Source organism: Anolis carolinensis, unplaced genomic scaffold (assembly GCF_035594765.1).
Source record: "Anolis carolinensis isolate JA03-04 unplaced genomic scaffold, rAnoCar3.1.pri scaffold_10, whole genome shotgun sequence".
NCBI classification, from domain to species: domain Eukaryota; kingdom Metazoa; phylum Chordata; class Lepidosauria; order Squamata; family Dactyloidae; genus Anolis; species Anolis carolinensis.
In genome coordinates, this window is record NW_026943821.1 from 1,144,399 (window position 1) to 1,160,440 (window position 16,042).

General features: G+C 41.8%; 1 protein-coding gene across 4 annotated transcripts in view; it reads right to left on the bottom strand.

The window, feature by feature from the left end:
• Positions 1 to 11,601, bottom strand: part of LOC103282503 (carcinoembryonic antigen-related cell adhesion molecule 5) — a 92,328-nt gene extending 80,727 nt beyond the window's left edge. For 2 of the 4 annotated variants that reach the window (XM_062962155.1, XM_062962156.1), the window contains exons 1-2: positions 11,416 to 11,601; positions 5,897 to 6,265 (exon numbers count right to left, since the gene is read on the bottom strand). In XM_062962155.1, coding sequence (XP_062818225.1) covers positions 5,897 to 6,265; positions 11,416 to 11,464 — 418 coding nt within the window. In that variant the 5' untranslated portion in view covers positions 11,465 to 11,601. The remainder of the gene's footprint in view (positions 1 to 5,896; positions 6,266 to 11,415) is intronic. The other 2 variants (XM_062962154.1, XM_062962158.1) reach the window with 2 other exon arrangements.
• Between the last annotated feature and the right edge of the window lie 4,441 nt (positions 11,602 to 16,042).

Here is a 16,042-nt window from a genome sequence, read left to right on the forward strand (position 1 = left end):
TGATAACAGTTGCCAAGTCTTTAGCCAAACTCATGCTAGAAATCCAGAACTAAGTAACCGACATTAGTTTTAAATGCAAGATGCATAACCAAATTAGAAACGGACAATTTTGCACAGAGTTTTTGCAGTAAGGATTTCATCGACTCTCTAGACAAACTCATGCGAGAAATCCAGAACTAAGTAACCGACATTAGTTTTAAATGCAAGATGCATAACAAAATTAGAAACTGACAATTTTGCACAGAGTTTTTGCAGTAAGGATTTCATCGACTCTCTAGCCAAACTCATGCTAGAAATCCAGAACTAAGTAACCGACATTAGTTTTAAATGCAAGATGCATAACAAAATTAGAAACTGACAATTTTGCACAGAGTTTTTGCAGTAAGGATTTCATCGACTCTCTAGCCAAACTCATGCTAGAAATCCAGAACTAAGTAACCGACATTAGTTTTAAATGCAAGATGCATAACAAAATTAGAAACTGACAATTTTGCACAGAGTTTTTGCAGTAAGGATTTCATCGACTCTCTAGCCAAACTCATGCTAGAAATCCAGAACTAAGTAACCGACATTAGTTTTAAATGCAAGATGCATAACAAAATTAGAAACTGACAATTTTGCACAGAGTTTTTGCAGTAAGGATTTCATCGACTCTCTAGCCAAACTCATGCTAGAAATCCAGAACTAAATGCAAGAAATATAACCAAATTAGAAAAGGACAATTTGGCACAGAGTTGGCAGTTTTTGCAGTAAGGATCTCACTGACTCTATAGACAAACTCATGCGAGAAATCCAGAGCTAAGAAACAACCGTTGCACGTTAAGCAAATGAGTAAATTAGAAATACTGCCAGTTACTTAGAGACAGCTCATGGCTTCCATTTCAGGGAAGTTGTATATTTGCTCCAAACACTTCTTCTTAAAATGCAATATATATAATCAAATCAATTTTTTCGGACAAGAAACAATCAGGGCAGTTAACATTTCCCAACAAAGGATTTCTCCAGGCAGGAAACAGCCAGGCTTTGAAGCTGCCAGGCTATTCAATGCTAATCAAGCTGGTCAATTACAACATTCACATTTGTCTCAAGCAGACAAGAGTTCTTTCTCCCACCTTGAACATTATTCCACAGATATATAAACCCACTTGCATAGCTTCCAACAGACCTTACAATTTCTGAGGACGCCTGCCATAGATGCAGGCAAAATGTCAGGAGAGAATGCTTCTGGAACATGGCCATACAGCCTGGAAAACTCACAGCACTGTCAATTTTGCCAGCCCAGCTCTCCTCTTGCAGGAAATCCAGAGCTAAATGTCCACAGGAAGGGAAACAACCATTGCATATTAGGCCAATGAGCTAATTCGACAGGCTGCCAATTACTCGGAAACAGGTCATTGCTTCTGTTTCATCCGCACTGAGTGTTCAATGCAAATTTAATCTGCAGCAACCAGACAGCAAACTTCCATGAAAGTGCACAAAAGAAAGCTCTTTTTATGCCATATCAATTTGTGTCATCACCATTTGGTTCCAGGATTTCCTATGTCATCATCTGCACAGCGAAACCGCTTTCTTAGATGGAGCCTTAAGATATATAACCAAATCAGAAAGGAATTATTTTGCAGGAAAGGCCTGTTGCTAGTCAGCAAGGAAATGCAGGAAATCTGGAGCTGAATGACCACAACAAGGGAGACAACCACGGCGTGGAAAGCCAGCAAGTAAATTAGAAATGCTGCCTATGATTCGGAGGCAGCTGCCGTTTCAGGGAAGCAGTGAATCCGTTCTGAAATTTCGCATGTTTGTTAAAAGGGTTCTTGGATTCACTTGGATTCAAGAACTTGGATTCACTTGGATTCAAGGACTTGGATTCACTTGGATTCAAGGACTTGGATTCACTTGGATTCAAGGACTTGGATTCACTTGGATTCAAGGACTTGGATTCACTTGGATTCAAGGACTTGGATGCAAGAACTTGGATTCACTTGGATGCAAGAACTTGGATTCACTTGGATGCAAGAACTTGGATTCACTTGGATTCAAGAACTTGGATTCACGAACTTGGATTCACTTGGATTCAAGGACTTGGATTCACTTGGATTCAAGGACTTGGATTCACTTGGATTCAAGGACTTGGATTCACTTGGATTCAAGGACTTGGATTCACTTGGATTCAAGGACTTGGGTTCACTTGGATTCAAGGACTTGGGTTCACTTGGATTCAAGGACTTGGGTTCACTTGGATTCAAGGACTTGGGTTCACTTGGATTCAAGGACTTGGGTTCACTTGGATTCAAGGACTTGGGTTCACTTGGATTCAAGGACTTGGGTTCACTTGGATTCAAAGACTTGGGTTCACTTGGATTCAAGGACTTGGATTCACGAACTTGGATTCACTTGGATTCAAGAACTTGGATTCAAGAACTTGGATTCACTTGGATTCAAGAACTTGGATTCACTTGGATTCAAGAACTTGGATTCACTTGGATTCAAGAACTTGGATTCACTTGGATTCAAGAACTTGGATTCACTTGGATTCAAGAACTTGGATTCACTTGGATTCAAGAACTTGGATTCAAGAACTTGGATTCACTTGGATTCAAGAACTTGGATTCACTTGGATTCAAGAACTTGGATTCACTTGGATTCAAGAACTTGGATTCACTTGGATTCAAGAACTTGGATTCACTTGGATTCAAGAACTTGGATTCACTTGGATTCAAGAACTTGGATTCAAGAACTTGGATTCACTTGGATTCAAGAACTTGGATTCAAGAACTGGATTCACGTTCTTGGACCATACTAGAGTCCCAATAGTGGATTCAAACCTTGTTGATTTGGAAGCCATTGACACACAAAACAATGCAGTAATTTTGAGGATGTCTCCAAAAAGAATATGTTTTTCGCACACATTTGACCGTCCCTTAATAACAATCACAAGATAAGTAAAGTTTTGCACAAAAGGGAATTTCAATCATTGCTCACATTCCTGTAGCTCATCTTGGCAAATATGATTCAGTGATGAGAGGTCAAACATTCAAACCACAAAAAAATCAAACTGAGTTCACACATTTGATCCATGTAGAAACTACTTGGAAGCTGATACCACAAATCCATTACAGTAGAGTCTCGCTTATCCAAGCCATTTTTGTAGTCAATGTTTTCAATATATCGTGATATTTTGCTGCTAAATTCGTAAATACAGTAATTACAACATAACATACTGCGTATTGAACTGCTTTTTCTGTCAAATTTGTTGTCTAACATGATGTTTTCGTGCTTAATTTGTAAAATCATAACCTAATTTGATGTTTAATAGGCTTTTCCTTAATCCCTCCTTATTATCCAAGGTATTTTATTATTTATTTATTTATTTACAGTATTTATATTCCGCCCTTCTTTCTCACCCCAAAGGGGACTCAGGGCGGATTACAATGAACACATATATGGCAAACATTCAATGCCAACAGACAAACAACATATATAGACAGACACAGAGGCATTTAACATTTTTTTTCCAGCTTCACGATTCCGGCCACAGGGGGAGCTGTTGCTGCACCGTCCACTAGTGGCTGTACTTCCTCATTCCTTTCCTCGTGTTTTGCTGGCAGTTTTATGATGTTGTAAATTAGTTAAATTAGCCTCCCGCATAAAGCGTACCTAAATTTCCCTACTTGACAGATGTAACTGTCTTTCGGGGCTGCATAGGTCAACAGCAAGCTGGGCTATTTAATAGTCGGGGGCTTAACCCGACCCGGGCTTCGAACTCATGACCTCTCGGTCAGTAGTGATTTATTGCAGCTGGTTACTAGCCAGCTGCGCCACAGCCTGGCTTATCCAAGCTTCTGCCGGCCCGTTTATCTTGGATAAGTGAGACTCTGCTGTATCTGCATTTTGGGTGACGTGTTCATGATCATTTAGCAGGAATTCGAACATTGATCTCCAGAGTCATGGTCTGACACAGATTTTTAAAACTTGAGATGCAGACCATATCAATTACACATTAACAGTCTCTGCTGAATAGAGAGAACAGATCCAGAAACAACCGGAATAGCACAGAAGAATACAAAACAGTAAACAAATGCGGCACACAAATTATATCTCTGCAAATGAAACCATGCAAGCAACAGTACAAAAATGCAAAATCAAAAATCATTCATTGCAATCTTCTTGTAGTTCAAACACAAACCTAGTCAGGGCAAAATCTACATTTTGGTGTCAAAGGAGAACCTCCCAAAGGCATCCTTTGTTCGCCAGATTAACGTGGAATGCGATCCAGGCAAATTATATCTTGAACCCATTCACTTTTAAATGCAAGGTTTGTAAATGCCAAGGCGCTTGGGCGAGAGAGCCAGATCTCCTATCACCGGCATCAACATTGCCCACAGCCAATGAATCACTATCGGGCCTTGTCCCCATGCGCCACACAACAACACTTTTAGCCAACTTCAGAAATCCTCGCAGCACAAGCTACACAACTTTAGTAGCAAGGCATCCTGTCTCCATCTTGCACTTGGGCCATGTGAGCAATAGTCATGGGCAACCCTTTAACGGCTCAGTTTGCAGGAAGAGTTGCATGCCATGCAACTCAGGACTCTGATTCCTGATTACTGACTTGGGATATCGGACTCAGGCTTTAGGCCAAGTCTTATTCACATCTGAAACTTTATATTTTGTATCTTGGATCCAGATAATTTGGGGATTCTGGTTTCAAAATAATACCATGCAGCTTGGCCTCTTTGCTGCCCATGACTAGAGCCGCAAGATGCCCATCAATGGGTATTTCCTAAACCTGTTCTTGTTTTACATTAACTTCCACAGATGGAGCAGAGACCACTCATTACGTGCCAAAATGAGGTGCCTCATTTGGATTACATTTGCACCTCAGCTCTCAGCTCCTTGTGGAAAAGGGCAGCTGGGAAATATAGCGTGGCTCAAGCAAAATGGTAAGCATGACTTCAACAAGCTGGGCTTTGTAAGCCAACATCGGGCCATGGGCTCTGATTGAAACACCCAGCAAACTAATCTGGTTTGATGGTGAATCCGGACAAAAACAAAGAGCCAGAATTCAAGCCACAGCCTGACCTTCAATTAGGGGCCTGGCTGTGGCGCAGGCTGGAGGGCAAGCCAGCTGCAACCAGCTGCAATGAATCACTCTGACCAGGAGGTCATGAGTTCGAGGCCCGCTCGGAGCCTATGTTTGTCTTGTCTTTGTTCTATGTTAAAAGGCATTGCATGTTTGCCTATATGTGTAATGTGATCTGCCCTGAGTCCCCTTCGGGGTGAGAAAGAAGGGTGGAATATAAATGCTGTAAATAAATAAATAAATAATAAATTAGATGCTAGTTTGTGTTTATGGTACTAAAAAGTGCTTTCTTTTTTGCACCAATCTGATCAATTTGTGCCAGTCCGCATCAAATATATTGATGCCCCAGAACTCCGGCACCATTTCAGGATTGAGCCACACCTTAAGAGTCTCAAAAGACCTTAGCTTTCATTGCAGATTAACCTAATCTGTCCATCTTTCTCTGTCCCTCCTGAGAAAAGGACTACTGTGGACAGAGTGTCAGCATTGGCAACTAAATAGACCTAAAAAGGACTATTTTATAGCCACATCTAATAGCCAAAGGACAACCACAGCAAAATGCGAAAAGTGAAACTCTCTGAGCTCTCCACCTCCTCATTCACTGGAAAAGGCTGCTCTTAGGTCCCTTCTACACTGCCATACAAAGTCCAGATTATCTTCGTTGAACTGGATTATATGGCAGTGTAGACTCATATAATCCAGTTCAAAGCAGATAATGTGGATCATCTGCTTTGATAATCTGGATTGTAAAACAGTTTAGAAGCAGTCTTAGTGCAGAAAGAAAGGCAGGGCACATGAAGAACACCTGAAATGTACCTGAGACGAGGAGTTCGACTTTCCCTTCGATAATTCCGCCAATAATCTCCAATGAGAACATATAGGTTCCAGAGTAGTTTCCTGCTAAATTTGTGATGTGAAGGGAGCATGTGGAGTCCATAGTCTCTCGCCCAGTGTAGTTAGTTCCTGGTGTTGGTGTAGGAGATGGATAGAAGTAGTAGATAAAGATGGTGTTTGCTGTAGCCTCTGCCCCTCGGAACCAACGGCAGCTATTAGTTTTTGCAGGAACAACTTTGGGGATGAGGCTGACATTTCCTCCTTCAATCGGATTAGGTGGGTACACTGAGATAGTGGTTGTTGTCACAGTTTGGCCTCCCGTCAGCAAGAAGCACAAACTCAAGACTAACACTGTAGGGAGAAAAAGAGAAAGGAAAACATTAACTCAAAATACAAAAAACAAAAACAAAAAACCAGGAACCCTAGCAAATGCAGCCACAATCTTGAAGCCACCTTTGGGTCTCCAAAATATCTCTTCCAAGTCTTTGAATGTCCTCATTTAGCTTTTCAGAGAGTGGGAGAATCCAACCACTGCAAAATACAGATCATTGAGCCCCATGGTAAATTATAGAGGGAAATATAAAGGAAGTCCAGCCAGCCATTTGCTGCCCACTTAAGCTTTCTCAGTAGCCTCGTTCAATAGCTTCTCCAGTAGCTTTGCAGCAGCTCCCTTGGGTAGCCCTTTTCAAGTCACCCCTTACACAGCCTTCATAGGGGTTCCTCTCAGTAGCCTTTTCAATAGTCCTCTTTAAGAGAACTATCAGAAGCCCCTCATTAGCTTCTTTAGAACCTCTTTAAGAGCCCACTAGTAGCCTTTTCCATGGCTTTCCCAAGAGCCCCTTCAGTAACCTGTTTAGCAGTCCCTTCAGTAGTAGTCACTTTTCAGAGACTTTTTAGGGATTCCTTCTCAATAGTCCTCTTCAAAAGTTCTTCCAGGAGCCCCTCAGTAGTTTCTTTAAGAGGCCCCTTCAGTTGCCCCTTTCACAGCCTTCCAAGGAGTTCCAGTCAATAGGCTTTTGAGCAGCTCCCTTCCATTGCTCTTCCAGGAGCCCCTCAGAAGCCTTTTGCGGAGTCATCCAATCAAGAGACTTTCCAGTAGCCCTTTCAAAAGCCTCCCTAGGAGTTCCTCTCAAGAGCCTTTTCAGTACCCCACTGCCGAGAGCCTTTCCAGGAGCCCCTCAGTAGCTTCTTCAGAACCCCTTTAAGAGTCCTTCAGGACCTCTCCAAGAACCCTCAGGACCTATTCAAGTGCTTGCCCAAGAACTTATTCAGTAACTTGTTCAGCAGGTCTTCCAGAAGCCCCTTTTCCATTGCCTTCCTAGAGGTCCTTCTCAGTAGCTTCTTCAGAGCCCTCTTCCATAGCCTTCCTAGGGATTCCAATAGTAAGTTTTGAGCAGCCCCTCAGGAGCTCCCTCAACACTCCTTTCAGGAGTCTTTCCAGTCTCCCCTTCCATAATCTTCATAGGGGTCCCTCTCAGGAGCCTTTTAAGTAGCCTCCTTCAAGAGCCTTTCCAGGAGACCCTCAGTAGTTTCTTCAGAACCTCCTTAAGAGCTCCTTCAGGACCTCTCCCAGAGCCCTCAGGAGCTATTCAATTTCTTGCCCAAAAATCTCATGGGGCTTCCTCTCAGAAGCCTTTTCAAAAGCCTCCAAGGAGATCCCCAGGAGCTCCCTCAATGCCCCTTTGGGGAGTCTTTCCAGTCTCCCCTTCCCTAGCCTTCCTAGGGATTCCAGTAGTAGGCTTTTGAGCAGCTTTCTTCCATTGCTCTTCCAGGAGCCCCTTGGTAGCTCCCTGAATGCTACCAAGCATTCTGTACTTCCTTTCTGTACTTCCCGGTAGTCCCTTCCATAGTCTTCCTAGGGGTTCCTCTCAGGAGCCTTTTAAGGAGTCCCTTCAAGAGCCTTTCCAGGAGCCCCTCAATAGCTTCTTCAGAACCTCTCTAAAAGCCCATTCATGAGTTATTCAATTGCTTGCCCAAGAACTTAATCTGTAACTTGCCCAGCAGTCCCTCCAGAAACCCACTTTCCATTACCTTCCTAGGGCTTCCACTCAGGGGCCTTTTGAAAGCCTCCTTCAATAGATCTCCAAGGAGACCCTCAGCAGCTTCCTCAATGTCCCTTCCAGGAGTCTTTCCAGTCTCCCTTTCCATAGCCTTCCTATGAGTTCCTCTCAGGAACTTTTTAAGTAGTCTCCATCAAGAGCCTTTCCAGTTGCTCCTCAGTAGCTTCTTCAGAACCCCTTTAAGAGCTCCTTCAGGACCTCTCAGTAGCTTCCTGAGATCCTCCTTCCATAGCCTTCCTAGGGATTCTAACAGTAGGCTTTTGAGCAGCTCCTCAGCAGCTCCCTCATTGCCTCTCTAAGGGGTCTTTCCAGTCTCCCCTTCCATAACCTCCCAAGGATTTCCTCTCAGGAGCCTTTTAAGGAACCCCCTTCAAGAGCCTTTCCAGGAGACCCACAGTAGCTTCTTCAGAACCTCTCCAAGAGCCCTCAGGAGCTATTCAATTTCTTGCCCAAGAACCTTCTGGGGCTTCCTCTCAGAAGCCTGTTCAAAAGCCTCCAAGGAGACCCCCAGGAGCTCCCTCAATGCCCCTTCTAGGAGTCTTTCCAGTCTCTCCTTCCATAGTCTTCCTAGGAGTTCCTTTCAGTAGCTTCCTCAGAGCCTCCTTCCATAACCTTCCTAGGGGTTCTAATAGTAGGCTTTTGAGCAGCTCCTCAGCAACTCCCTCATTGCCCCTCTAAGGGGTCTTTCCAGTCTCCCCTTCCATAACCTCCCAAGGATTTCCTCTCAGGAGCCTTTTGAGGAACCCCCTTCAAGAGCCTTTCCAGGAGACGCACAGTAGCTTCTTCAGAACCTCTCCAAGAGCCCTCAGGAGCTATTCAATTTCTTGCCCAAGAATCTCATGGGGCTTCCTCTCAGAAGCCTTTTCAAAAGCCTCCAAGGAGACCCCAGGAGCTCCCTCAATGACCTTCTAAGGAGTCTTTCCAGTCTCTCCTTCCATAGTTTTCCTATGAGTTCCTCTCAGGAGCTTTTTAAGTAGTCTCCTCCCATAGGAGACCCTCAGGAGCTTCTTCAGAACCTCTTTAAGAGCTCCTTCAGGATCTCTCCCAGAGCCCTCAGGAGCTATTCAATTTCTTGCCCAAGAACTTCCTTGGGCTTCCTCCCAGAAGCCTTTTCAAAAGCCTCCAAGGAGACCCCAGGAGCTCCCTCAATGACCTTCTAAGGAGTCTTTCCAGTCTCTCCTTCCATAGCCTTCCTAGGGATTCTAACAGTAGGCTTTTGAGCAGCTCCTCAGCAGCTCCCTCATTGCCTCTCTAAGGGGTCTTTCCAGTCTCCCCTTCCATAACCTCCCAAGGATTTCCTCTCAGGAGCCTTTTGAGGAACCCCCTTCAAGAGCCTTTCCAGGAGACCCACAGTAGCTTCTTCAGAACCTCTCCAAGAGCCCTCAGGAGCTATTCAATTTCTTGCCCAAGAACTTCCTTGGCCTTCCTCTCAGAAGCCTTTTCAAAAGCCTCCAAGGAGACCCCAGGAGCTCCCTCAATGACCTTCTAAGGAGTCTTTCCAGTCTCTCCTTCCATAGTTTTCCTATGAGTTCCTCTCAGGAGCTTTTTAAGTAGTCTCCTCCCATAGGAGACCCTCAGGAGCTTCTTCAGAACCTCTTTAAGAGCTCCTTCAGGATCTCTCCAAGAGTCCTCAGGAGCTATTCAATTTCTTGCCCAAGAACTTCCTTGGCCTTCCTCTCAGAAGCCTTTTCAAAAGCCTCCAAGGAGACCCCAGGAGCTCCCTCAATGACCTTCTAAGGAGTCTTTCCAGTCTCTCCTTCCATAGCCTTCCTAGGGATTCTAACAGTAGGCTTTTGAGCAGCTCCTCAGCAGCTCCCTCATTGCCTCTCTAAGGGGTCTTTCCAGTCTCCCCTTCCATAACCTCCCAAGGATTTCCTCTCAGGAGCCTTTTGAGGAACCCCCTTCAAGAGCCTTTCCAGGAGACCCACAGTAGCTTCTTCAGAACCTCTCCAAGAGCCCTCAGGAGCTATTCAATTTCTTGCCCAAGAACTTCCTTGGCCTTCCTCTCAGAAGCCTTTTCAAAAGCCTCCAAGGAGACCCCAGGAGCTCCCTCAATGACCTTCTAAGGAGTCTTTCCAGTCTCTCCTTCCATAGTTTTCCTATGAGTTCCTCTCAGGAGCTTTTTAAGTAGTCTCCTCCCATAGGAGACCCTCAGGAGCTTCTTCAGAACCTCTTTAAGAGCTCCTTCAGGATCTCTCCAAGAGTCCTCAGGAGCTATTCAATTTCTTGCCCAAGAACTTCCTTGGGCTTCCTCTCAGAAGCCTGTTCAAAAGCCTCCAAGGAGACCCCAGGAGCTCCCTCAATGACCTTCTAAGGAGTCTTTCCAGTCTCTCCTTCCATAGTTTTCCTATGAGTTCCTCTCAGGAGCTTTTTAAGTAGTCTCCTCCCATAGGAGACCCTCAGGAGCTTCTTCAGAACCTCTTTAAGAGCTCCTTCAGGATCTCTCCAAGAGTCCTCAGGAGCTATTCAATTTCTTGCCCAAGAACTTCCTTGGGCTTCCTCTCAGAAGCCTGTTCAAAAGCTTCCAAGAAGACCCCAGGAGCTCCCTCAATGACGTTCTAAGGAGTCTTTCCAGTCTCTCCTTCCATAGTCTTCCTAGGGATTCTAACAGTAGGCTTTTGAGCAGCTCCTCAGCAGCTCCCTCATTGCCTCTCTAAGGGGTCTTTCCAGTCTCCCCTTCCATAACCTCCCAAGGATTTCCTCTCAGGAGCCTTTTGAGGAACCCCCTTCAAGAGCCTTTCCAGGAGACCCACAGTAGCTTCTTCAGAACCTCTTCAAGAGCCCTCAGGAGCTATTCAATTTCTTGCCCAAGAACTTCCTTGGCCTTCCTCTCAGAAGCCTGTTCAAAAGCCTCCAAGGAGACCCCAGGAGCTCCCTCAATGACCTTCTAAGGAGTCTTTCCAGTCTCCCCTTCCATAGTTTTCCTATGAGTTCCTCTCAGGAGCTTTTTAAGTAGTCTCCTCCCATAGGAGACCCTCAGGAGCTTCTTCAGAACCTCTTTAAGAGCTCCTTCAGGATCTCTCCAAGAGTCCTCAGGAGCTATTCCATTTCTTGCCCAAGAACTTCCTTGGGCTTCCTCCCAGAAGCCTGTTCAAAAGCCTCCAAGGAGACCCCAGGAGTCTTTCCAGTCTCCCCTTCCATAGCCTTCCTAGGAGTTCCTCTCAGGAGCTTCTCAAGAGGTTCCTCAGAGACCTCTTAGGAGTCCCTTCAGGAAAGTCCTTCTAACACAAGCATGGGCCAACTCTGGCTCCTCAGGTGTTTTGGACTTCAACTCCCAGAATTCCTCACAGCCTCAGGCCCCTTCCTTTCCCCCCTCAGCCGCTTAAGCGGGCCTGAGGCTGTGAGGGATTCTGGGAGTTGAAGTCCAAAACACCTGAGGAGCCCAAGTTGGCCGCTCCATAGTCTTTTCAGAGTCCTCCCCCCGGTCGAGCCCCTCCTCACCGGCCAGGAGCGCCCCTGCCCCGCCTCGGCCCCTCTTCCTCGCCCGCATCCTGCCGGCTCTTCCTTCCTTCCTTCCTTCCTTCCTTCCTTCTTTCCTTCCTTCTTTCCTTCCTTCTTCTCCTCCAGGAATGAGCTCCGGCTCCCCGGCGGGGGGTCACTTAGGCTGCGCGGGAAGGGCCACGCCCCAAGCCCCGCCCCCAGGCCCCCAAGCCACGCCCCCGCCTCGCCCTGCAGCCAAAGGGAAGTAAAACCTCGAGGCAGATGTTGCAAAATATGCCCTGGCTTCCCATATTGAGCTGGCTATTATTATTGCTGCTGTTGATGCAGCTGCTTTAGATTTATATCCCACTCTACTTGGCAAACCCCAATATAATAATAATAATAATAATAATAATAATAATAATAATAATAATAATAATAATAATAATGTGCCCTAAGTATGGGATTTCTCTGCATGCTTTTAATAGCTATTGACCCTATAGAATGATAATCCTGTGGCTGCGGCTGCTTTGGATTTATACTCTGCTTGGCAAACCCCAATATTATAATAATATACAATTATTATTATTATTATTATTATTATTATTATTATTGCTGCTGTTGATGCAGCTGCTTTAGATTTATATCCCACTCCACTTGGCAAAGCCCAAAATAATAATAATAATAATAATAATAATAATAATAATAATAATAATAATATATTATTGCTGCTGCTGCTTTAGATTTATATCCCACTCCACTTGGCAAAGCCCAATATAATAATAATAATAATAATAATAATAATAATATATTATTATTATTATTATTATTATCATTATTGCTGCTGCTGCTTTAGATTTATATCCCACTCCACTTGGCAAAGCCCAATATAATAATAATAATAATTATTATTATTATTATTATTGCTGCTGTTGATGCAGCTGCTTTAGATTTATATCCCACTCTACTTGGCAAAGCCCAAAATAATAATAATAATAATAATAATAATAATAATAATAATAATAATAATAATAATATATTATTATTATCATTATTGCTGCTGCTGCTTTAGATTTATATCCCACTCCACTTGGCAAAGCCCAATATAATAATAATAATAATAATAATTATTATTATTATTGCTGCTGTTGATGCAGCTGCTTTAGATTTATATCCCACTCTACTTGGCAAAGCCCATAATAATAATAATAATAATAATAATAATAATAATAATAATAATAATATATTATTATTATTATGATTGCTGCTGCTGCTTTAGATTTATATCCCACTCCACTTGGCAAAGCCCAATATAATAATAATAATAATAATAATAATAATTATTATTATTATTATTATTATTATTGCTGCTGTTGATGCAGCTGCTTTAGATTTATATCCCACTCTACTTGGCAAACCCCAATATAATAATAATAATAATAATAATAATAATAATAATAATATTATTATTATTATTATTATTATTATTATTATTATTATTATTGCTGCTGCTGCTTTAGATTTATATCCCACTCCACTTGGCAAAGCCCAATATAATAATAATAATAATAATAATAATAATAATAATAATTATTATTATTATTATTGCTGCTGTTGATGCAGCTGCTTTAGATTTATATCCCACTCTACTTGGCAAACCCCAATATAATAATAATAATAATAATAAAAAATTATTATTATTATTATTATTATTATTATTATTATTATTATTATTATTATTGCTGCTGCTGCTTTAGATTTATATCCCACTCCACTTGGCAAAACCCCAATATTAATAATAATAATAATAATAATATTATTATTATTATTATTAATTCATTATTATTATATTATTATTATTATTATTATTGCTGCTGCTGCTTTAGATTTATATCCCACTCCACTTGGCAAACCCCAATATAATAATAATAATAATAATAAATTGTTGTTGTTGCAGCTGCTGCTGCTGCTGCTTTTAGATTTATACCCCACTCTACTCAGCAAACCCCAATATATTATTATTATTATTATTATTATTATTATTGATGCTTTAGATTTATATCCCACTCTATTCAGCAAACCCCAATATTATAATAATATACTATAATTATAATTATTATTGTTTTTGTTGCTGCTGCTGCTTTAGATTTATATCCCACTCTACTCAGCAAACCCTGATATTATAATAATATACTATTATTATTATTATTATTGCTGCTTCAGATTTTATATCCTACTCTACTTGGTAAACCGCGATATTATAATAATAATATATTATTATTATTGCTGCTTTAGATTTATATCCCACTCTACTTGGCAAACCCCAATAATTATAATAATATACTACAATTATAATTATAATTAATATTGTTGTTGCTGCTGCTGCCTGCTTTAGATTTATGTCCCACTCTACTCGGCAAACCCCAATATTATAATAATATACTATTATTATTATTATTATTATTGTTATTATTGCTGCTTTAGATTTATGTCCCACTCTGCTTGGCAAACCCCCAATATTATAATAATATACTATATTATTATTATTATTGCTGCTTTAGATTTCTATCCCACTCTGCTTGGCAAACCACAATATAATAATATATATTATTATTACCGTTGTTGTTGTTGTTGTTGCTGTTGTTGTTGTGTTGTTGTTATTGCTGCTGCTTTAGATTTATATCCCACTCTGCTTGGCAAACCCCTATATCAGCAACTGAACTTATATTACTGTTATCATATTATTATTATTATTATTGCTGCCCGCTGCTTTATATTTATATCTCACTCTACTTGGCAAACTCAATACTGTATTAGAATGTTACATTATGTAACACAATTTGAAAATTTTTCTGTTCCTGGTTTGAAAGTCTTATTTCCTGTTATTTGTGCGGTCCTGACTTTGAAAGCGGTTGTTTCTACTCCAGAAACTTCATTTTTGTGGCATTGGTTGAATTGGTTGAGACTCTATGATGAAATATTCATTGCAAAATATTCAGAGCGAGATGTCCTGAAAATAAGGTTTTGGCCGTTTCATAAAGTTACCCCATGTTTTTATGAAAGAACCAATTAGGAAATGACATTGATAACCCAGAAACAAAAACCATACATAGTGTTTTAATCTATCTCCGTTGTAGCCTTTGTACAGTTTGACTTTTACCACCAATTGCAATATTGATTTGCACGAGATTTGTAGTTTTATAAGGTCTCGATCTGTGCCAAAGAGTGAAAACTACAAATTTCTAGGATTCCAGTAGCATTTGAAACTGGGGTCAAATTGCATTCATTCTGCAATTTAATAATGTCATTGCTGTAGCTAGAAAAAGCAAAAAATCTTGTCAAACTACAACTCCCAGGACTACATCGCACTGTGCTAAAGGGGTGTCAATACTGAATTAATTATACAGTCTTATACCTGTGATTAATTATGAATTAAAATGGAAAGGAGTGGATATAAAATCAATCAATCAATCAATCAATCAATCAATCGAACATCTCAATCTCCAGCAATGGACTGAAGCCTTGATGTGTGAGTTCCTAATGCCCTCTGGTGGCTAACTGGGAAACTGCAGCTTCTGCTTCAAATGGCTTTTTCTCACCTTCCCAGGTAAGATCCATGGCCACAATAACCACAATTTCCCAACATATTATTATTATTAATATTATTATATTATTTATTATTATTAGATACACAACAAGATTTGTACGCAGCAAACAAGATCACTCTGCTGGCTCTTGTATTGGGTCACACGTTGAATTATTATTATTATTATTATGACACAGCAAACAAGATAGACATGCTGGATTTCGTATCACAAAATCCCAAGTCGAACACTTCCCAAGTGTCTAGGACTGTGTGATGTATTTTCGGATGATGTGCGCAGATCCCAGTCGGGTGGCCTTTTGCAGTTGTCAGATCGTGATTTTGTTAATGCCTATTGTTTCCAATGCCGGCTGAGATCTCTTGGCACGGCACCCAGTGTGCCCATCACCACCGGGACCTACCTGTACTGGATTTCTGCCAGAGTCTTTGAAGTTCAATATTGAGGTCCTGAGAGCGGCTGAGTTTTTTCCTGTTGTTTTTCGTCAATGCGACTGTCACCTGGGATGGCGACATCAATTATCCAAACCTTTTTCTTTTCCACAACTGTGATGTCTGGTGTGTTGTGTTCCAGAACTTTATCAGTCTGGATTCGGAAGTCCCACAGTATCTTTGCGTGCTCATTTTCCACAACCTTGGCAGGTTTGTGATCCCACCAGTTCTTTGCTGCTGGGAGGTGGTACTTGAGGCCTAAGTTCCAATGGATCATTTGGGCCACATAGTTGTGCCTCTGTTTGTAGTCTGTCTGTGCGATTTTCTTACAGCAGCTGAGGATATGATCAATGGTTTCGTCAGCTTCCTTGCACAGTCTGCATTTTGGGTCATCAGCTGATTTTTCGATCTTGGCCTGAATTGCCTTTGTCCTGATGGCTTTCTCCTGGGCTGCAAGGATCAGGCCTTCTGTCTCCTTCTTCAGGGTCCCATTCATGAGCCAGAGCCAGGTCTTCTCCTTCTCCTTTTCCTCCTCCTTTTCCTCCTCCTCCTCCTCCTTCTTGAAATGCTTGGAGAGAGTCTCCTTATTATGGAGGGGAAAAGTATGGTATAAAT